The sequence below is a fragment of the Manis javanica genome, chromosome 2 (genome assembly GCF_040802235.1).
Source record: "Manis javanica isolate MJ-LG chromosome 2, MJ_LKY, whole genome shotgun sequence".
Lineage (NCBI taxonomy): Eukaryota > Metazoa > Chordata > Mammalia > Pholidota > Manidae > Manis > Manis javanica.
The window spans coordinates 10,336,323-10,359,197 of record NC_133157.1 but is presented as its reverse complement, the minus strand read 5'-3'; the positions used below and the strand labels follow the sequence as shown (position 1 = coordinate 10,359,197).

Sequence of the window (22,875 nt, the reverse complement as noted above, 5' to 3'; positions counted from 1 at the left end):
CTAATGGCCCTGGGCCTCCCACAGAAGAGGGCTTGGCGGGTGACCTGGCTGGCCGTGGCTAGCTGGCCCTTGTGAGGGTGGCAGGCAGGGGAGCTCTGCCTCGGGCTGCACCCCTCTCCCTACCTCCCAGCCTGCAGGGGAGCGGGTGGTTTCCCAGCAGATGGGGAGGGAGACGCATCTGAGCCCAGGGCTTGGTGATTGGAAGGGAACGCCTGGAGCTCCCACTGCATGGCCTCTGGTGTGTGCCAGGGGCACCAGCCTGCAGGCTGTCACAGAGGCTTCCACCCACCCGCTCCAGACCATGTCTGAGGGTCCCACATGGCCCAGTGGAGCACACGTGCGCCAGGGCAGCCTGGGCCCGAGGCAACCCGGAGCCAGGGGACACCTGGCCCCGTGAGGGCAGGCCTGCCCTTCCCCAAGCCCAGCATGGGTTGGAAGTCTCAAAAGCCCCACCTCTGAGGCTGCGGCAATGGATTACCATGACGCTGATGGCCTCCGACGGCATACAACTCTGTTCTGGAGGGCAGGGTACAAAATCAGTGTCAGTGGGCCAATGGCAGGAGTCAGCAAGGCAGGCTCCTTCTGCAGGTTCACAGGAAATCCGTCTCCTGCCTTTTCCACGCTGAGTGGAAAGGCTGCCCCATTCCTCGGCTCACGGCCCCTTCCTCGTACCACTCTGTCAGTGCACCTCTCCTTTTCTAGTCAGCCCTCCTTGGCCCCCCTCTTGGAAGACACCTGTGATCTCATTTAGGGCCCACGTGGGACCCCATCTGGGGATTTTTAATCATACCTGCCAAATTCTTTTTGCCATAGGAAGATAACAGGTTGACAGTCCCCAAGGATTAGGATGTGGACATGCTTAGGGCTCTTTACTCAGCCTACCACACTCCCTTTCACCTGGGCATCCAGACGTCTCCTGGGAACCTCCTGAGGTCGCTTCAAGATGCTGATGTTGAACCTAGGAAGGAGCTGCCACAAAGCGCTGGACCCGGCCTGTGCCCCTCGGGTCACCATCTGGGATCCGTCCGAAGGAGGTCGCGTCAGGAGAAGGAGGCCAAACAGGTCAGCAGCTGGGAGCAGCAGTGCCCTGGACATCAGAGTGAATCACGGGAAACACACCAGGCTGGTCCCAGCCTTGCTGTAAGGGAGGAAACTGAGGCTCAGGGAGGTGAGAGACTTTCCAGGGTCATGTACCAAGGAAGCACCCAAGACGGGCACTGGTCCCCAGGCTGTTTGTGCCAGCCCACCCTCCTGTGCACGGGATCCACGTCCTGGCCCAAAGCAGGCGGGACATGGGGTCTTTCTGGAGACAGGGGCTCTGGGCTCTCTCCTTCACTCCTGTCACCAGCGTGGGCATGACCATGGCAGAGAGAGACACCAGGCCTCTGCCTAGAGCCCCTGAGGGCCAGGCAAGGTTGTGAGGAGCTCCAAGCTACTTCAGCAGCCCTCATCTGCTCTGGGAGCTCCCAGAAGAGACACCTGAGCTTGGCCGTGCTGGAAGGCCCGGTGCCTTCTTCTCATTACCCAGCCCCACGGAGGCGCCCAGTGGACTCTGCAGCATCTACTTACTTACATGGATGCCGAGGGAATTGGCTGGTTCGGTGCCAGCCCCAGGACCTTCGGCAGGGGGCCTCAGGGAGCCTAAGTGGGACAGAGCCAGCAGGAAAACAGGCTGGGGCCAGCGATCAGCTGCACCTAGGATCCACAAAAATCCCATTTTGGAATTCTGGCTTGAGCAGAAGGATGGTCTGGATGCCCCCTACCTCATGGGGGAGCAAGGCTCAGACTGCGTGGCAATTTGTCCCTGACCCCAGCCCTCACTCTAGGGCATCCTGAGTGACAAGATGGGTGTCTGAGTCCCTGACAGGGCAGGAGCCAAGGGCAATCACTGCCCTCTCAGAAGTCCCAGCAGGGCAAGTGCCCAGACTCTCCCAGTCCCCTGGCTTATGCCATCCTAGTAAGACCAGAGGAGGTCTGCAGTTGAGGAGCAGTGCTCAGAGCCATGGCTCTGGCAGCTCTGAGACAACTGCCAGAAGCAGCAATTTCTCCTCTGCTTCAACCAATCAGAGGTGGGTGGTCACCACTATGGGATCTCACCATGCAGGAAATCATTCTGATCCCCAGCGGCCCAGAGGCTCTTCCACAGCCCAGTGCCCTAATCTGGGTGGAAGGCCTGGAGGCAGCAGCTGGAGGGGGCGCAGGGGTGTGCTGCTTCTGCTAGACTGCATTTACGGGTGGAGAAGCCGCTGTTGCCAGAAAGGACGAGAGGGCTCCCCGGGCTAGGCCCGCTGCTGACCCTGTTCAAAAGCTTTTCAAAACTGTGTGGAGAGGGTGCCAGGGAGGAGGGAGAAATGATCTGAAGGGGATGATGCTCACCCCCCACCAACTTCTGGGGCCCTTTCAGAATCGCAAAGAGCAAGATTTGTGCAAATCCGATCAGATTGGCTTATTGAAAGGATCATCCACTTCCTCCCCCAGGTCAGACACATGAAACACCGGGACCTGCATTAGTGGGGCCAGTATTTAAATGTCCTTTCTACTCTGAACAGAAACATTTTCCAGGAAAAGCCATCTTAATCCTCCAGCCAGGACTCAGGGCACCCACATCACCCCGGGTGCCTGCCCTGGGGCCTCAGCTGCTCTCTGCTGTGGTAACAGATGTCGTTTTGAAACTGCCCAATTAACCCTTCGCACCCGAGCTTCTCGCTTTAACTATTGGAAATGCACCGGCCCAAGTGATGCCATTTTGCGCACCCAGAATAGTAAAGCTGGCAGAGCCTGCAGTGGGCAGGGTTTCTGCACACTCATCCCTCCCTGCCAAGTGCCTGGATGTGTTCCACAGTCCACACGGGTTCCCAGCCCTCCAGAGCCCCTGATCACAGATGAGGCCGGCCCTAAACACCGCCCTGAAAGCCCTCAGTACAGCCCAGGCACCGCCCTGGGTCAGAGGAAACCCCAGTCTCTGCTGCCCTCCCCAAAGGCCATTTGTAAACCCAAGGATGTTGCTTCGGCTCTGAAGTCCCCTGGACCCTTCTGGAGGCAGGCCCTGCTCTTGGAGGCACCAGCCCTGCCTGCTCCTGGTTGTCAGAGCAGGAAACTGAAGCCAGTGAGCACCCACAGGCCCATCTGCCGCAGGCTCCTCCCTGACTCGATGCAGGGCTGCTGGCCTGCCCTCTGGGTCCTGAGGGCCAGTGGGGATTTCTCAGGTGTCCCGGTGCCCTGTCACAGCCAGAGCCCAGGAGCCCTCGGCCAGGGAGTCTGTGCAGAGTGGTGCTGGCAGCCCGGCTCCTTGCAGAGAACCAGGCCCAAAGGACAGGCAGGCACAATCACCCGAGGGCACTTCATTAGCAGGAGGCGTCGGGCCGTCTTTTGGTGGCAGGCCACAGTGAGAGGGAGTGACAAGAAGCACTTGAATCCCATTATGGATTAATCAGCAGATGGGGCCGCGGGCACCATGCTGGGCTGCCCTGCCGCTGCTTCACAGACCATCCCACGGTTCCTGTGTGCCCCCTTTGAAGACAACCCCCAGTGATACTCTGAATGGTGGAGTGGGGAGTCTCGGTGCCCTCCAGAAGGGGATGCCTGGCGGTCCCCTTGGCTGGGTGAGAGCCCGCTGGGGCTGCCCCCAGAGTCCTTTGGTTGCCAGGGTGAAAGAGCGGGCCTGCCCTCAGGGTTAAGCCGGTGCCACCAGCCTCTGGTATCAGAGGGCTCAGCTTGTGACACCCCCTCCGGTGCCAGCCAAGCCTCACCACAGCCCTGCAGGTGGAGCCTCTTCCCACTTTATGGACCTGGAAACCAAAGGCCAGACGCACGGTGCGGAGCTGGGGTTCAGGCAAGCAGTGGCTTGCCTCCCTCCCCCCCGGCGCTTCTGTGAAGCAGAGCCCCAGGCCCTCGCACCCAGGGCAGGCAGCTGGCCTACCTTCCTCACACCCTCTCTCCCTGATGTCTGCACATCCAGCCTTCACAGACAGTTGCCGCCACTGCCCTGAACTAACAGGCTGGTGAAAACAGCCAGTGTGAAAGCCGAAAACAAAGTGCCATACCCCATTCTCAAAATGTTAGTCCTTGGGTAATTTCTTAAATGTACTACTTCAATAGACATCCTCCCACGGGTGTCTTTGAAATTGCTTTTTAGAAATACAACACACCAGCGAGAACATGCCGGGCCCAGGCACAGATCCCAGGGAGCAGAGCCTGTTTCCCCATCTGCTACGTGCACACCACCAGTCAGCCCTCAAGAGCTAAGGCATGAGGCGGGGCATATGCCCGCTCGTGGCCGGCCCTCGGTATTCAGTTGCCCCTTCCTTATTGCCTTTAAAGTTTTATCTCTGAAACTTTGTCACATTTAATTTGCTCATATAACCAGGATCGTGTGTTAAACTGCCATTCTGTTGAATCCGAGCTTCCTCAGGGTTTTGGGGAAGTCCAGCTGTAGGGAGGACCAGCGGAAACCCACACCCCAACCTGGGGTAGCCCCACTGTCCCTGGACCTCACGGCTTAAACTCATCTCTCTCATCACCCCTCTTGCAGATGGCAGCTCTCCAGAGCCCCTTCTACGGAGATAAAATGAATCTCTTCTCCCTCTGCCAGAAGATCGAGCAGTGTGACTACCCCCCCCTCCCTGGGGAGCATTACTCTGAGAAGGTGAGTCTCCTGCTGTCAGGACCGGGCGGCAGGCCCAGCCAGCCAGCGGTGGCTGGAGAGGAGGCCAAAATTCCCCAGCTGTGGGGCGGAGCTTGGGTTCACTTAACAGGGTGGAGATGGGAAGGTTTCTGGGAAAGTGACTCAGAGGGAAAAAAGCAGATTTTACTGAGGACATTTCATGGACACCAGTGTGAGCCCAACAGAACCCCGGCCTGCCCAGGCAGAGGCCAGTGGGAGCTGGTCAAGGAGGCCTATCAGCACACTCCTGCCCACTTGGCTCCCTACCCAGTGCTCGAGTGGGAGACTGGCTGCTGCAGGTCCGAGAGATGGGCTCCGTGTGGCATCAGATGACAGGAAAGGGCAGAGGCAGGAGGGCCCTGAACCACCGCTGGCTGCCGCTGTGCTGCCATGACAGGCAACCGTGACTGGTCTTCAAGCTGTCACAGACCCAAGTCACACCGCGGCTTTTTATTTTCAAGATGTTATACTGGGTGCAGGGCCTCTGGACACACTCTGACAGGCCTGGCCTTGGGGTGTGCCAGGTGCTAGCTATGCATGAGCATCTTCCTCCCCAGTTCCAGTGTCTTGAAAATGAGGCTCATGTTTCACCTTGTGGATAAAATGTGAGGATGAAGTGATAGGTTTACAGCACAGCATGGCTAGGGTGTAGATGGATGCATGTTTAAACACCGTTCACTGTTTTTGGGCAAGTCACTGGACTTCTTTCATGTTTAAAATGGGAATGCTCATAGCATCCACCTAGCAGGGTCAGTGTGAGGACTGAGGTAATGCGTGACATGCATCAGGCCAGCATTTACTCTGTCATCATCTAAAGTAGCTAGCTGCTGAGTATAGCACAGGGTCTGGCTCAGAAAAAATGCTCAATAAGCATTCACTGTTACCGTTATTTTTGTTCAGGGTTAATGCTAGAACTATTGTTTCTGTTCAGAGGTAGTGGGTGTGAAGGGGAGTCTTGAAACCTACCTAGGTCCGCACTGCAGGGCCATAGGCCATTGCCTCATAGTAACAGCTCACATTCATGACTTTCTGTTGAGTCCTCCCCCAGACCATCTTACCAATGAGGAAACTGCGACACAGGTTAAATAACCTGCCCAAGGTCATATACTGTGGAAGTGGTGAAGGTAGGATTTGAACCCTGCACCTGGCTGCTACGCCGTCCTGTTTCTCAGTGGCACACCTCCTCTGGTAGCTGACTATCCAGCTCGGGTGAAGCGCTGTCTGTGCAGCTCACTGTGATCCCAGTCCTGAAGGCTCTGATGGCTTTGGAAGGAGCAGCCACCCTTGTCCCCTAGGGGCCTGGGCAGACCAAGCTGCAGAGACCAAGTGTCCCGCGTGCTCTCACCCTGTGTTCAGGCAAGCCAACCGCAAGGGTCACGGGCCCGCCTTCTCCTGTCAGCCTCTGTCCTTTGCCGTACCCTTTGGCTTTGTAGACCCCTGGCCGGTGGAGCAGGCGCGAGGAGCACAGGCTCTTTCAGAGTTATTCAGGGCCTACTCTCGCCCAACTTCTGCTTCAGTGGCTTGCAAAGTTCTTCTGTGTACTTTGGAGGAAGTACTTATGCTCTGGAGCAGAAGTTTGGCAGGAAAGGAAAAACTAGTTAGATTTTTTTTACCAAGTTAATGGTTGGTTTTGGTTTTTCTTTTCTCACCTTTTGTTTAAATTTGGAATTATATACTATTCAGAGGCGAGAGGCTTGGAGCCGTGCAACTTAGAGCAAATCACTTCTGTGCTTCAGTTTCCCTCTTATAAATGGGAGCCATGATCTCTGCCTCCCAGATATCAAACTGAAATGATTGGGTCAGCATGAGGCCCTCAGCCCCCTTCCCTCCCAAGCTGGTCCCCCCACTCTGTGAGTGTCTGGTTTGCAAGCAGCATTTCTAGGTGGTGGGTCTGGGAGAGGTGCTTCTCAGCACTGGAGCCCCTCAGCACACCTCACTTTTGAAGTTACACCACCCTAGAAATAAGACTTTTTCTCTTGGTTTCTGAAATTCTCATTTACTTATTGCCAACTGTGTGGTCTACTCACAAGTGAGCTATGGGGGCCGTGCAGACTTCACCTTCATCGGTTCCTTGGGCACGGTAAGCAGTCAGAGGTCCGCCACAGTCCCTGTCCCCTGCACACTGTAAGGCTCCGAGAAGTGCTGGTTCATCATGGGCAGCCTCCGACTCCAGGGCCGTCTGCGCTGCCTGTCCAGGAACTTCCCAGTGTGCACGAAACAGTGGAATCCCAATAAAGGTGGCACGCAGCTTGGAGAGCATGCTCAAAATGCCTGACCTGGAGGAACCCCTTGTTTGCAACCTTGAAACCCCTGGGGAGTGAAACATGGAGTGTGTACAGTGACCCCTTGTCTCTCCGGACTCCCAGAACACAGGCAATGAGGCCACGTGAGTCCCCTTATTCAGGACTCTCTTCCTGCTGCCCCTGACCCCCAACCCTGCAGGGCCAGCTGGCCCCTCCAGCAGCAGGCACTTAAGTGAAGAAATTGCAGTGAGCCCAGTGATGCAAGTTAAGATGTAGGCTTTTCTAAGGTCATTATTTTAATTACCATTAAAATAATTGGCACTCCAGCTATGAGAAGGGAGGCGATCAGAGGCTCAAGGTACCCCTCCCCCACCCCAGGGCGGGCACAGCCTTCAGTGCCTGTGTAATTAAAAGCTCTGTCTTTCATGAGCAACAATAAAGAGGCCAGGGGGTGGGCAGCCTGCAGCCCTGCTGCATGTTAATGTATTTGTGATGATCAATAAGCTCTTGCCTTGCGTTCTGTCCTCAGTTTGGGCATCTGCATGACTGACAGTGTGCATGTATACACACATACGCACACATGCACACACACACAGATTTGCCCAGTAGTGTGGACAGTTGAAATTTCAGAATAACTTGGTGGTAACCACTCTCAGGGTCTCAGAGAATGGCCTTTGGGGCAGAAGAGGCCTAGGCTTGGCCCTGGCTCTCCTGGGCAGCCGTGTGAGCCTGCCCGTCCCTGGGTGAGTGCCACTGCCCGCTGAGCTGCTGCGAGAGCCGAGTTCCTGCAGCTGCAGTGCCTACACAGAGCCTCAACAAGCCTGCTTCCCTAGGAATAATGCACACTCTTCTCTCCCTTGCAGTTACGAGAACTGGTCAGTATGTGCATCTACCCTGACCCTACCCAGAGACCTGACATCGGGTATGTGCACCAGGTTGCCAAACAGATGCATGTGTGGATGTCAAGCACCTGAACGTGGTCACAGCGAGCCTGATCAGAGCCAGCACCACTTTGCCTTACTTGAGACTTCTCTGCAAAGTGGCCACCTGGTAACTTAGACCAACTAAGACGGTTCAGCAGGCTACCCAGAGGGGAACGCAGATGCTGAATGCAGAGCAGCTGGGGGGAGGGGCACTGGTCACATGTTACTGGTGGTCAAATTCGAAGGTCCTTTCTTTAAACTGTTGTGGACAGTCTCAGCTGGATTGTTAACAAGGGTGAGTGGCTCAGCCACGGATGCATCCCTTGTATCTGGCTTGTAATGTGAATCTTTAGGATAATTCCTTCAGTGACCTGTCAAGGTTTATACTAACAGGAGAATCACAGGAGACTGTGTGATTTGTAGTGAGCCTTTGAAAATGGTTAGTAGCAAGTTCAGTTTAGCTCTTAGAATCTTTTCAAACAATCAAGCTGTGTGCTTAATTTACTCTGTTGTAAAGGGATAAAGTGGAAATAATTTTTTAAGTAGAGTGGAGATTTTCCTAATATTTTTATCTACATTTATAACTTGATGATGAATGACGATGAGGAGAACCCAGCATCTGGCATAGAGCTTCAGAAGGCAACAGTATTTGAAAACCACGAGTATTTTCCATGCAGTCCAGCTCAGCCATCTTCTCCTGAACATCTGCTGTGTACCAGGCATTTCATCACCTGCTTGAATGCTGGCAGTTAACAGTGTTAAGCGCTTTCCTCTGTGGGAAGGAAGCATGGGATATAAAAATATAAAACATGCCCTCAGGCTGTTCTCTGTACAAGTTCTGATTCTGCAGTTTCCTACCATGAACTTGGGCAACTTTCTTAGCCTCTCTGAGCCTTAGTTTCCTCATCTGTAAAATAGAACTATTAATTCCTACCTTCAGGGCTGCTGACAGAATTTGAAATAAAATTTGCAAGTTATCTAGCACATTGTAGATGATCCCAAAATGGGAGCCACTTACCCCTACACACAATTAAGTCTATGGACCATGAAAGTCAATAATTAATATACAACTATATTATGTGTAGGAGACCAGAGATGTGGTCATTTATTTCTTGTTCCCGAATAGGATTAACTGTGAAGAGTAATTTATAAATGTGAACTTAAGGAAAACTCAAGCTCTGAAGGAAATAGTTTGGATTTTGTTTTCATACTCAAGTTAATCCTCAAATGGTTTAAGTTGTCCCCCACCGACTTGGGACAGTGCAGCCCTCCAGACAGAGCACACACGCCCCCGGTCCGCTGGCACCCTGGTCAGGGGCTCTGACGGTGGGCAATGCTCTGTCTTCACGTGACCTCTGTTCTACTGTAACACTGTCAGGTGTGAGAGATTTTCTTCAGATGCAACCTTGCTTTGTATTTGTTCTCCATGTTTGAAATAAAATAATGGGGTAAGGGGTTACTTCTGTGAATGAGTACAATTCATGGGTAATTTTAAAATACAGCTTCATATTACAGCACAATTTCTTGAGGTACTTTTAAAAACAATTCCTCAGGCCCCAGACACCCTCAGTAATCCCAGAATTTTTTTAAAGCTCCCCAGATAATTTTGATAATCGTCAGCCAAGTTACTGCCTAAATACTCCACTGTTCTCCCCATCCCACTCCTGGCAGTTTTATAACAAGGAAGGCTGGCCCAGGAGTGGGCTCGCTCTGTAAGACCATGCTGCTGACCCCCTTAAGGCCCCCAGCCACTCTCTCTCTGAGGCTGGGGAAGCAGGGTTGGGGCATCAAGGCCCTAACCTCCTGTCTAACATTTACCACTAAAGGTTTTCTGAGTCTAGGTGAATGTTTTGCAAATATTCTGCCTATGGCTCTCAGAGCCCCCACTGTGTCCCCCTCGGCAGAATCAGCCTCAGACACAGATGACCTTGCTTTCTGCATGTCATCCACTTTCAACCCCAGAAGAACAATTCCGTCTACCAGGTCCCTCTGGAAGTGTACAATTTCAGCCATTCACCAGGCCTGTGTGTGACATGATCATATCCTATTACAAAGAGCCTCAAAGCACTCCTTTGACTTCGTGAAACTGGCCAGAGGAGAGTTCACCTAGTTTCACCAGTTCCACACAGCTATGGCAGAGCACACTGGCCCCCCGCCTGCTGCTGCTTAGCACTGAGAACTGATCACCTCTATTTCTTTCCTACTTGGCTGCCAGGATAAAAGGCTGTGCTGCACTCACCCTAAAACACACACAAAAATACAAAGAATCTGGGTACACCGTGAACAAAGAGAAAGTACATTAGCACAAGGGGCGGGTATAAATGTTCACCTGGAGAATCAGAGCAACCCTATCTGAGTTCCTTCAACAGGTGAGATCTGATCTGTTTTTAGGAGGGTTATGCTGCTCCTACACCCACCTGAATGCAGACTGGCACTCAGGGAGGGATTACCACTCTGAAGGGGAGGCCAGGTTGAAGGGCCTTAGCAGCCAAAAACACTACACAGCCCCCAGACCTCAGCTGCTCAGTTTGGTTTGCATGTTTTTATTGGGTTTCATTCGGCCAGTGCTGGCCACGTGAATGTCTTACAGAAGGAGCCGCCAGTGCCCCCGTCTCCTACAGCAGTGACCAGCCGTCCACTGACCCCATTCAGGAAGTGTCCATCGTTTGGACTGTTTCTTCCAGCACCTCGATTTCCAGAGTAGTGACTTTTTCAGCGAGAATAGCAGTGGTCCCTTTCTCACACTTATACCGGCCAGACCTAGTGAGGAAAACAAAAGCGGAGAGTCAGAATCTCCTACCGAACCTGCCAGAGGGCTGGAGATGGGGGCAAGTATGTGGTGAGGCAGCAGGCAGTCCTGGACTGGAACCCTGGCTCCCCCAGTTCCCAGCTCTGCTTCCTTGGGGGAAATTCAACTGTCTGGAGGCTTGCTTTCCTCAGAGCTCAGGCACCCCAAAACAGGGAAACCTTGTAGGCATGATGCACACTATGAGAGATCATAATACCTGGCACTTAGTGGTACTCCAATTTCTTTCCCCACCTCACAGTCCCCAGAAGATGCCGGACAAAGCATCTGCTCATTTGCCTTAGAGCTTCAGCCTCCCGAAAGCACCTTTCAGTAACCAGCAGGAAGCGGATCCTTTCATTAAGCTGCTATCATACCACCCTTCCTTTCTGTAGCAGCACAGATGACCTATTATCCTAAACACTTTCAAAATACTTTGAAGTATAAACTGTGTAAAAATGACTCCCAGCCAGACTTGTTCCTTTAGACCACACTCTCAAAACTCAAGAAAGGAGAGTTAACTGTCCCCTGCAGGGACATGGTGGACATACTGAACCCCTCCTTCCTGGTGTGAGTCCAGCGGTTTCTTTGAGCACAAGGCCACCTGTAAGATACACATACTTGAACTGCTAATTCTCACACCATGGCCAGGAATTATGATATTGTCAAACAGCAGCACAAATCCAGCTGTTCTTTTGGTCTGTCCCCAGCTGAGACATGATTTCTGTCAGTCTGGCATGGACTGAACACAGCTGCTGGCTGTGCCATGACCGTGTGCTCCTTGAAAACCCATCCTCTCAAATGGGTACTTGTGCTCAGAGAGGGAGCACGATGCACAAAGAAAAAAGCGACACCGCAGAGCTTGTGCTCAAAGAAGAGCAGGCCTCTATGCCTGCTAAGCCTGCCTGTCCCCACCATGCTCTCGTCAAAGATCCGAGCAATGGCACCTTTTCAAGATGTGCCCCTCCCCTCCCCTGTTGGGTGTGATGCTGAGGGGCTCCATACCCAGACGGGACGGGTGGCGGCAGCCTGCTGTCATATGGCTCATGTGCCTGACTCATCTGTGCACCATGGGTGGAAGGCTTGGACCCACCAGGGCCTCCTCACAGTCTGGGCTACGGCGCCTGGTTTCAGCGGCACACAGGGAGGGCTTCTACCAGAAGCAACAGTGCATTGCACAACAGGACGTAGAGAGCAGAGGAGCCAGTGGGAAACACACAGGCCATTTCCACACTGGGACTGCACACAAGACACCCCATCTGCCCCCACCCTGACTGTCCACTCTGGGAAAGGCTCCCCTAACCCAGGCAATGCCCCCATCAGTCAGCTGCTGGCAGAAAAGATGACAGTAAGACTGCAGAGTGCATAGTCACCGCAGTGCCCACTGGCACCTGACACCTGCTGCACTGTCATGGCTGCCCAGAAGTAGGGTTGCTGATCCCATGTGCCCAGTACCTCACAAGACCTGCAAAACTAGCTGATGGGGTTATTTTGTTCCTGTCCTCAGTGTCTACAATCTCCTTGCAGATGAGTGACCTGTGTCCCTAGCAAGTAACAAGTGCCACAGCTACTAAGCACAGGTTCCTTGTCCAACACCAAACAGTGTATTTCATTGGCTCAAATGTGGCTTTCAGAATGTTCACCCAGGACACTGTTAAGTCAGGAGCAGTTCACAGGAGCCATGTGGCCCTGCCTTCAAGAAGCTTGGCAAAGCCTGCTCCCCCAGCAGGGCTCTAGCCTGAAAGGGGGCTTCCCTCCCCACTAGCACCCAAAGAGCTCCACGGGGCATTAGGGATCAGCTAGTATAGCTCCACTGCCTCAGACAGGGAGACCAATCTGCCCAATCACTACACCAGGCAATGCCAATTCCCCGATCCCTAGGCCACAGCTCTCTGCTGCTATGCTGCCTACCTTTGCCAGGGACACACACAGTCTCCACAATGCCAAGTGCCCACTGCTACGAATACCTGCTGGTCCTCAACATCCTATTCGTTCTCTGAGAACTACTCCTGATTTGGGAATGAGTACATGTAGTGGGAGTTAAAGCAAAAGCACTCTCAACGGTGGTGTGCTCGCTGTCCTCTGGCCGAGCTATGGGGCTGGAACGGGAGGAGGAAGAGTTTGTAAATACAGCTGTGCTACATTCAGATGACTGCAGCTAGCAGCAGAGCTCAGGGAGCCACATCTGGAGCTGCTCAGGCTCCAGGAAGAGGTCAGGAGCCGGAGGATACTCGAGCAGGTGGACACCCTTTAGGACTGCAAATGAGCAGCTCAGCTGCACACACACCCACTGGCCAGCAGATTGGAAACCTTCCCATTCTATTTAGCAGATCAACTAGAACCTTGTCCCACACTCTGGGTCTGGGCTGCCCTGCCTGGCACATGCCACAGGCTGACCGGCTCAGCTCCCTCGAGAGGAGGGAGCACCTCCCAAAGGTTAGTTCCCAAGGCTAGCTTCTGGAGACTCTTAACCAGTGGTTTATAAATGCTTAGGACTTTTGGAGCACTGAGAAAAGCTGGGCTGACTGCCCTGGAAAATGCAGCCTCTCACAGAATTTCATATAGAATTCAGGTGATTCTTTCAGAGAAAGGCAGCAGATGACTCCAACCACTTCCCCCAAACTCCTGGCCTAGGGCTCTTTCCTGGACCCCACCACACCTCTCCATCAACATTTTACAAGTTAAATCAATTTTTTACACCTGACAGAAGGCCACACTCATAGGGCAAATAATGACTCAAAGGTATGTTGTTTAAGGCTGGCTTGGGGACACGGGGATTTACTCAACATGGGTAAGAATCCAGCAAACCCTGTCCAGATGCCACGGCGAGATCACAGGCAGACATGGGAGCCAGGACACACAGGAAGAACTTCAAATCCTTCACTCACCTAGTCCCCTTCTTGTTGGGCACTGCGTACGGACGCAGAAAGTCCAGCTTGCTCTTGCTGATGACGCAGAGATCAATGTTACTTCCAGACCCCAGGTCATTGAAGACACCAGCCGCAATGGCTTCACTCACCAGCTTCTTGGCTTCTTCCTCCTGAGGAAGAGAACAGCAGTGATTATACCCACAAACTGAGGGTCTGTTGGTGCCCACAGGTGCTTTCACAAGCAGTGTGCAAAGTCATCTGTGAAGCAGGCGCTGTTCCCAATTCCCATTTTTACAGATGAAGGAAAGGTCTCAAAGCACCTCAATGATTATTAGCTGAAGGTTCCTCAGCTGTTAAGTGTACAACCCAAACCTTTCAATATACCCCTTCAACACATCACTTCAGGTCAGATAATCACTACATAGCTGAGGACTATGGGCTGACATCTAAAACGGGCCAGGGCCACGTAGTAAATATTTTAGGCTTTGTGGATAGTCTCTGACATAATTACTCTACTCAGCCATGGTAGCACAGAACAGCCATAGACAATATATAAACAAATGTGTGCCAATAAAACTATTTTAAAAAAATAAGCAGTGCACCACATTTGGCCCCTTGGACTGTGGTTTGCTAACCCCTGATCGAAAATGTCCAACAATACTTGGAGACTGTTTCCTGGTCAGTATCATGGGGAGAAAAACTAAGACCAAAGCACAGTAGTTCTGGGAAAATGGGACAGACTTCTTGCCCAAGAGAATCTATCACTTCCCACTAATAGGCCTGCATGTTCACTGAAGATTCATTTCTTTGAATCACTTGTCTACTCCTTTAAGAAACAAGTCTCCAGTTACCAGTGAAAAAGTGGGTTGATTAATTTCTTATCCAAGAAGGCCTATCATATGCAGGGCCCTGTGCTAGGACCTAGGGCTGCAAAGATGGACAAGGCCCCAAGGTCCCTGCCCTGGAGGGTCTTAGAGTCCAGTGGGGACACTGGGTCCAAGTAACTACAATGAGTGTGATAAGGTGGACTACTGAGAAAGAGCTACGGGGACACTATCTAGTCTATAAAGCTGAAGGACACCAGGCACTCGGAAAACGGGGCAGTGAAACAGATGGCAGGTGGCAGAGGCAGCAAGGTGGGGCCTGGGGATCACCAAGTTCAAGCTCTTTATGCAACAAGGATACAAATGAACCAATCTCCCCAAGAAGGGACCTGCAGCACAGCCCCTTCCCAATCCACCAGGGCATGAGAGTCCATACACATGCAGGCTCAAAAACATGACTCGCCACTCCAAATTCCAGCCTGAGATTCGCTTCAAGTCGTGGTAAGATCTGAGAGAGCCTTACCTCTCTCAGGTAGCCTCCTGCTACCTGTGCCTGCCCTAAGCTGGAAGTGGGATTCCAGGGACATGAGCGCCCTCTGCAGAATCAGAGGAGGATAAAGAAGGCTTTATGGGAAGTGGGATCCTCAACCACCCAGCAACAGGTATTAATCTGATCTTTACTCCACCAGGCTTTTTCACGTCCTGAGTGGCACCTATGTGGGGCCAGCGAGCCCAGTTATTGTCTTGTGCATATTCAAACAGGATCCTCTGATCTGGATTCTCTCCTAGAACTTCTAATAGTCTAGAAGCCAAAGCCTTAAGCAGGAACCAGTGAAGGTAGTAGCAAAGCAAGCATCTCAAGAGACAGCTCCTGCCTCCGCTACTGTACAGACAACAAAAACCAATCGCTAACGGAACAAACACAGCCTCACTCCAACTTATTGTCTTACTGAATGACCCTAGACACGTGCGCAAGTGTGTGCACGTGTGCATGTGTGTGCGTAGATACAGAGAACCTTGTTTATTCTGCTCTTGACCTTCTGTCTCCGTTTCCCTTCTCTGCTGTTTTATTTTCTCTGCTTTGTAATCACTGCTTTTCTCATCACTTACCCATGCCTTGAGCCAGCCGAAGTACCTAGCTGGATGTCACAAATCCTGCTGGCAGCACTTTAGACTGCAAATTTAAATTCCCCAGATTATTTTATATTTGGGGTCAGGGAAAGACTCAGAGGAAACTGAAATACATGTCAATCAATTAGACTGGGCACAGATACCAGAATGCTGACAGTGCTGAGTTTATAGGTGACTCTTCCTAACCTGTAACGGGAGTAGGTGAACTTATAAAACTTAAAAATGTGCAAAATTATTTTGTATAGCCTGATTTACTCATAAAATTATGTGTGCTGTTATTTAAAGTATAAAGGCTTTTAAAAATGGGGAAAATATACCTTTTAGATTCCTTTTCTCCCCACTAATACTAGAGAAAATAACTCCTTAAGAAAGAAAATCTCACAAGTATCTGGTTTTTCTGCTCTCGTCCTACCTGTTCCCCACCACAAACACAAGGACTGAAGATACTATGAAATGGAAGAAACCTCACATTTTATTAGGTACCTACTATAATGTGCCAAGTACTGAACTAGGCACTTTGATAACCAACGTCACCTTTACCTCCGCCTTAACCATCTTCTGAGGTTGGTATTGTCACAAACTATGGCTGGGAATCAATGACTCGCCCAAGGTCACAGCACCACACCAGCTCACAAGTAACTCATTTCAGCTGTGGGCTCCTTAGCAAGTTGGGGACAGCAGACAGTTCCCTGAGTCAGGGTATATCACTCCCCTATTGCCAAGGATCTTCAGAACCTGGGCAAGTTTAACAGAACTGTGCTTGCCAATTTCTCTTTGCGCCAACTAGCAGCAGCTCTGATGGTCACTTCCATGTCAGGGGGCCAAGGGAAGCACTGTTTCCCAAACTTCCCACAGACCACCACCTACAATGTAATAATGCAGAGATCAATATTAAGATCCAAGGTCTTATTTCACATATCCCCTACCCCCACCAAAAACCTCAGAAGGCAGATAGGGTGAAAATTGCCAAGGCTCGGTTGTCTACCCATTACTTACATAGTTAATGTCTTCAACAAATATTTATGGACACTGTATTCTAAAAATTGCTTCACATGCCAAATACTGTCTTTTACCATAGTATTTCCATACCCAGAATTCTAGATACATATGCAAATATGCTACTGGGCATATTCATACTGTGTTTTCTTTATAGTGGAATTTCACAATTAAACAACTTTTGTCTTTAACACGTGCTACCAAATATTTAGGAAAACTATCAAGAAAACCACAAACTAAAAGCAAGAGGTGGGGAAAACACCACATTTTTATCTGTCTCTGGCCCACAATAAATGTAGGAAGCATTGTTTCTTCTTTTAGGATTCATTCCTCATAGGGAAATTGCATCTCCCTTTTCTGGAAGACATGGAGTGACCTGAGTTCTGAGCAGCGTCTGCCTGGGGACAGCTGCTACAGAGGGGCTCTGACGAGGGGCCCTGCAGAGACTGTGACCCCAGCTGGTCCGGCCTAGGTGCAATGCCCTTTCCTACTGCCGGGTCGGTGTCCTCCCCCAGACAGCTGCTCATGGATTTACACTGCTAACCACAAGGGAAGTTGGATTCCATGTGCAGATGGACCAGCAGGACTCATCCTGGCTATCAGAAAAACGGTCCTCTAGGCCAGTGGGAGCTTCCTTTACTCTTGAGATGCTTGCCAAATCACCATGATCCTGGTGATCGAAAATTAGCTGGGGGAGCTAGGTTCAAGATCATCTAGCAGATGTGGAGGCAGACAGACTAGGTTTGAGTCCCATTTCCTATTTACTGCTGTGCAACCTTGGACAACTCACTTCACCTCTCTGAGCTCACTCTCCTCTATAACACAGTGGTGATAAATTAGGATTTATTGTAAGATTGCTGTAAGAATTAAAGTACAGAAATCACCCACTATAGTAGCTGGCACAAAGCTGTTGCTTCATAAATGATAACTTATTTAATAAAGCAAGCCAGAGGGCTCCTTTAAAAGGACTGAGACACAATTTATCGCTAAGCAGTGACCACATATATCAAAAGCCAAGCCAGGAGAAGGAGGTCCAAACAAACCTGCTGACGAATCTCCACCCAGTGCTGTGGAGAAGTTCCTATAATAATTAATCCAAGCAAAAAGCACACTCCCTAAAAGTTCAGAGAATATAAAAGGAGCACTTCCTGCTTTATGGCTACAAAGACCAAACTAACTGGGAATATCAGTCCCCCGGGCCACCCCTGCTTCTTAAATGAGATTACAATAAGAGTGATGTACTGTACTACAAGTCAGCTGTGACAAGCAGCACTTTATAGAGCTATCTGTTTGTCTCCATCACTGCATCACACAATGTGTCCCTGGACTCCAATGTGCAGCTCCATTTACCGCTACATGACAAATGGGCAGCACTTGTAAAAGGCACAAAGAGGTCCACGTCGGCCACGTAATGGTCACCACAGCTGTACCCGAGTGCTTGAGGGGACAAAACAGACCCCCAAGTTCATTAAACTGACCAGTAATGGATCTTTCAAAAAGTGCCTTAGGAATCGTACAGAAAAGGCTAAAATAAATAACTCAGCATGGAAGGCTAATCTGAAATGGTGTTTGATAAATTATTTATAACACAGGCAATTGTCTGCATTTAATATTGGAGCTACTAGTAGCATCTTTAAAAGATGATTTATGTGTTGTAATGCTATTAAACTTTATATTGGCCCACTGCTAGCTATAAAGTCTACTGAGATTTAGAGAATGAGTTTTAAACTGTCACTGCAATATCATAGGAGATGGAGACTGTATTAAATCTTTACTTTAAACCTGTTATCTAGAGAGTTGCATTTTTGTAGACACTCACAAACTGATAGATTACCTCGGCATCCACTATGGTACAGGTCCAAAATAGTACTGCAAAGAAACTTTTCCACATTATTCCTGTCTACAGCTACAACAGAATTTCTCTTCTCACTTAAGTAATTTTTAGATTGAGAATGTCACCAGAGTAAAATGTAGATGCCACAGCCATTGGGCACCCTGCATAGTTCAGCATCAAATTAATATTCTTTAAATAAACCCTCTACATTCTACTGTTCAGTTCTGCATTCTGAATAGTGCTTTACTTACATCAGGAGCAGGCAAAATATTAAATATGCATCTGACTGAAAACCTATCATAATAGAGTTTTGGAATGTGAAAATACATGTATAAAGCAAGTCATTTGAAACAACCAATTTGTAACTATAATTCTTTAAAGCATTTAAAAAGAAATAAAATTGATTATTTGCCAGAAAATATATATCCCATTTATCTAGCTGAGGTGCTGACGATAAGAGGGATGGAAAAATGAAGAATATTCAGCCTTCATGAAGAACAGGCTTCCCCTGGACCCACTGTTTTCCAGGGCATTGCAAAGGCATCCTTTTGCCTTCTGTCCCACTGCCAGACCAGGAGTCAAAGGACAGTGACTCCCCTACCTTCGCTTGAGGGGAGTAAGAATGCGGGTAGCATCACAGCTGAACTCTCATACAACTTTCATCAAGTTTTCTATTTGCTATTATATTTACAAGGACCATAAACTAAAAACTAAGGATTTTACTAGATAAGAATTGAAGCAATCCGAATTCATCTTCAAAAATCTGCATTACCTTTTGCTACTTGCTCTGAAAATGCAAAAAATGCTATAGTTCTGATGATCTGTAGCAGAGCAAATAAAAGGGTGTGGTAAGAGTTTGGAGTCTCGAAAAAGGACCAAAATCACTTCGTCTCCATCTCTGTGTCCCGGGCAGCCAGCACAGTGCTTGGCATGGACATCAACGAAAGGAAAGCGGAACACCAACCTGAAATGCCAAACTAAAGGATGGAATCAATTATGAGACAGATTGGTACTAAAGTGGAGTAATTCCAAAACTGCACCCGTCCCAGCTGGGAACGAGGGAACAAGAGCGTGCAAAGACAGTTAAATGCGAGAGAAGAAGAGGTTTAGCACAATGTTCTGTAGTGGCCTGTTAACATGCTGAGGTTCTGACTAGGCCACTGATACGGCCTAAAGGAGTCATTCACAGCTGATGGTTGAATAAAACTTAAAGAGCTCAAAAAAGTGTTTAAAACAGTCCCCCCCCCAACAGCAGTATGTTTCCTGCACTGAGTAACAGACCTGATGTATCCCATGTGTAGCCACACATTTTACAGTGGAAAAGGTTAATTTAATTTTTTTTTAGACTGGGCTGTGTGACAAAAGCAAAGATGTCTGAGTTTCATGTTTGGCTTGAGCTGTTTGGGTAAACACGGGCTGCCTGTGTCAACACCTGGGAATTGGTGGATGTAATGGAGTTGCAGCTGGTGCTGACTGTGCCCAGAGCAGGGAGTGTGTTGGTGATCGGGTCTTTAAGGTCTGGATGGTGCTGCCATTCCTCTCCTCGAAAGCTTTTCCAGCAGCCAGGCAAACCTGCTGTGGGTGCAGGAGTGACTGAAGGGGTGTCAGCAGGGATGGGAAGGGGTGTGCATGCTCAAGGAATTGCCAACCACGTCACTGCCAAGTTGGCCTGTCCCAGATCACAGAACGATGCAAAAGCCTGATCACAACCCAGAGCTGAGACAAGCTGTCTGAGGCTGCACAATGACAGTGGGCCAGAAAAGGCTGCCACAGGACACGAAAGCCTGGGACAACTGGGTCATTAATGAACACAGTACTTAACTCTGTGGGCCACAGGGTGCCCATCAGAAGAATGGGGGTAAATGCCTCCATGCAAGGGCACTGGGAGGAATAAAGTGACAAGAATGCCCCGACACAGAGATTTTACAAACAGAATTGTTAGCAAGTTCTCCGGTAGAAGGAAAGAGGCAAGGGTGTAAGAGAACATGGGCACCTACTACATCCCTGGGTGTGAGCCAAACACTTCTGTGACTTACTTAATCCTCATAATCACCGCCTGGACAGCAGAGGAAACTGAGGCTCTAGAAAGGTCGGCTGATGCACTCAAAGGGCACATGGCTGTGTAGGAGTGGGAGTCAGGGATCTGTGCCAAGTTAGTACCTAGAACCACCAAAGCCTATGTCTTCCTATCCCACCACAGGAAAATCAGTGGTGGGCAGGAGGCTTTGCTGGATTCCGAGACAGCAAATGGAAGGAAAACACCTAAGCTTCCAGAGGGAAAAGCACCAAGAGAGTCGGGAACATATTGCTTTCCACAAGAAGAAGAAATCAGAATTCACAGCATATGTGTATACAAATATATATTTCCAAGGTTGCACTGAATCAAATATAATCAGAGAAAAAAACAAGAAAGACTGGGTTTAAATAAAGTGAAAAATATACTCAACAATCCTTCAAATGAAAGCCAAGCTGCCCGAGGTAGTAATGAGATCTCAATAATATTTCTCTCTCTCCAGCGGTCAGTGATAACTCTGCCAATAAATTCCTGGAGATGCTGAAAAGGTTATCACCTGAAAACAGAGGCGGGGAAATTCATTTGTAACAAAATGAATTTGTTCCTTGGGTCACAACAAAGATAAAAAAGAAGAGCCATGTTCACATCAAGCCTATCCCTGTCCAAAGCCTGGAAGACGGGGAACAATGCAAAGCACAGGATGGTATGAGAAGGCTATTGTGGGGGCTACACTGCATAGCATGACCCTGCTTCTGCAGCCCTGCAAGGATTAGGAAAGACTAGAAGGAGCCCCAAGGAAGTACAGAGCACCCTCTTTCTAGGAAGTTTAGAGACAGCCATATATAATGCAAATTTCAAACAATACAAAAACCCTGAAAGAAATGTACAGGACAGCTTAGTCCAGCAAACATTTCCTAATGCCCTAATACTAATATGCTCCACTGACACTGTGCTAAACACTGGGGATGAGGGATGAAGAGACACAGACCCTGCCTATATATAAAGAGTCTAGATGGGAACAAGTAAATACACTCACTAAGACGGTAAGAGTTAGAAGCACACTCACAATGGAATTAACAGTGTCATGGGACATGGGTGATGAAGAACAAGCTGAGTCTTGACGTACAAGTAAATGGCGCTGAGCCAAGGGGCAAAAGTTGGCAGCAGTAAAGCCGTGAAGGTGGGAGGGAGGCACATGTGCTCAGGCAGGCAGTTCGGTGTGGCCGCATACCAGAGAGCCAGCCCGTCACGCTAGGCAGTGGGAAGAAGTGGTAAATTTTATGCTGGAGAGTGATGTAGTCAGATTCGTGCTTTATGATTCTGCACGCTGGAAGCAGTGGGGCAACAGAAGCCGAAGGCAGGCAACAGAAGAGCAGAAGATCATAATATTGCCAGTGGGAGATGGTTGTAGGCCAGCGGGGGGCACTGAGGAGGATCATCAGCAAGGCTGAGAGGCCACATCTGGGAGAGGAAGAAGCCGCAGTCTTCAGGTGAGGGTGCGAGCAGGGAAGGAGAAGGTGCGACTTGGAGTTCCAGAATCAGTCATGGACACCAACCAAACTGAGAAACTCGGCCTTCACAGAAAGGCCTTTTCTAACTTCTTGGCAGCTATTTTTCTGGTCGCTTGACAGGAGACAATGATTAACCTAACTGTACACTGTAGACACTGGTAAGCGCGTGCAGTAGGCACTCCAGAGGGTGTCAACCCCGAAGAGACGAGGTAAAGGCAGAGCAAGCAAAAGGACGCTGACGTTGTTCAGGGGCGGGGGGCCTAGGCTGGAACTAACTTATAAATGCCATTTCACTGGGGGGCAGGGGCTCTCAAAATATACCTACCTAGCCACTGGGGTGTGGTAGAAAAAATATAAAGGAATAATTAACTATGCGGACAAGAGCCAAAAGAATGTAAAGAAAGAAGCTCTAAGGGGAAATCATGGTCATGAAGGTTCGTTCACGTGCAGGGTCAAGTCATGAGGAAGGAGGCGTGGGCAGGCCCGAGTACAGCGGACAGGCAGAGAGCAGGTGGGCAGGCAGAGGGGGGAGAACATGAGGGGCTGCTAGCTCAGAGACTTCCCCATGAGGCCCGTGGCTGACCACCTTTCCTGGGACCCCAGGCACAGCCTTCAGATACCCTCTCACAGTTACTTAAGGCTCTTGTGTGTAAGGGAGAGGCTTTACAAAGGTGCCTAAGGAAACTTCTGGAGCCAATGGATATGTTCACTATATTGATCGTGGTGTGGGGGTGCAGGGAGTAGGGAAGGAAGAGAGAGACAGAGGCAAAGAATTTAAGAGAATGAAGATGCAGGCAATCCACATATGAATCTAGTCCTGTCACTTACAAGCTATGTGAACCTAGTGGTAAAGTCACTCAACATATTTAAGCCCTAATTTCCTCATCTGCAAAAAAAGGCCTAAAACCATCTAGCACCAGAGTCGTGGTAAGAACTGAATGAAGTACTCTGTGCACGGGAGAAACTGCTAGCACCATGACTGGTACGCAGGAAATCATGGTGGACGCTTACCTGATTTGATTCTACCCTTTTCTCTAACATTCACAAACACGGTCATCAAAAGCTTAACTCTTTCAGAACA

General features: G+C 49.9%; 2 protein-coding genes and 1 long non-coding RNA gene across 5 annotated transcripts in view; 1 reads left to right on the top strand and 2 right to left on the bottom strand.

The window, feature by feature from the left end:
• Positions 1-9,288, top strand: part of NEK6 (NIMA related kinase 6) — a 79,575-nt gene extending 70,287 nt beyond the window's left edge. For all 3 annotated transcript variants that reach the window (XM_037008185.2, XM_037008183.2, XM_037008184.2), the window contains 2 exons: positions 4,532-4,645; positions 7,770-9,288. In XM_037008185.2, the coding sequence (XP_036864080.1) occupies positions 4,532-4,645; positions 7,770-7,880 (225 nt within the window). In that variant the 3' untranslated portion in view covers positions 7,881-9,288. The remainder of the gene's footprint in view (positions 1-4,531; positions 4,646-7,769) is intronic.
• Positions 742-4,518, bottom strand: LOC118970460 (uncharacterized). The gene is made up of 2 exons (XR_005058479.2): positions 1,574-4,518; positions 742-1,138 (listed from the first exon to the last, which is right to left on the bottom strand). It is a non-coding gene; the product is annotated as an uncharacterized lncRNA (long non-coding RNA).
• Positions 9,289-10,352: 1,064 nt separating the features above from the next.
• PSMB7 (proteasome 20S subunit beta 7) overlaps positions 10,353-22,875 on the bottom strand; it is a 57,419-nt gene continuing 44,896 nt past the window's right edge. The window contains exons 7-8 of the mRNA XM_017666180.3: positions 13,503-13,654; positions 10,353-10,589 (exon numbers count right to left, since the gene is read on the bottom strand). Coding sequence (XP_017521669.2) covers positions 10,478-10,589; positions 13,503-13,654 — 264 coding nt within the window. The 3' untranslated portion in view covers positions 10,353-10,477. The remainder of the gene's footprint in view (positions 10,590-13,502; positions 13,655-22,875) is intronic.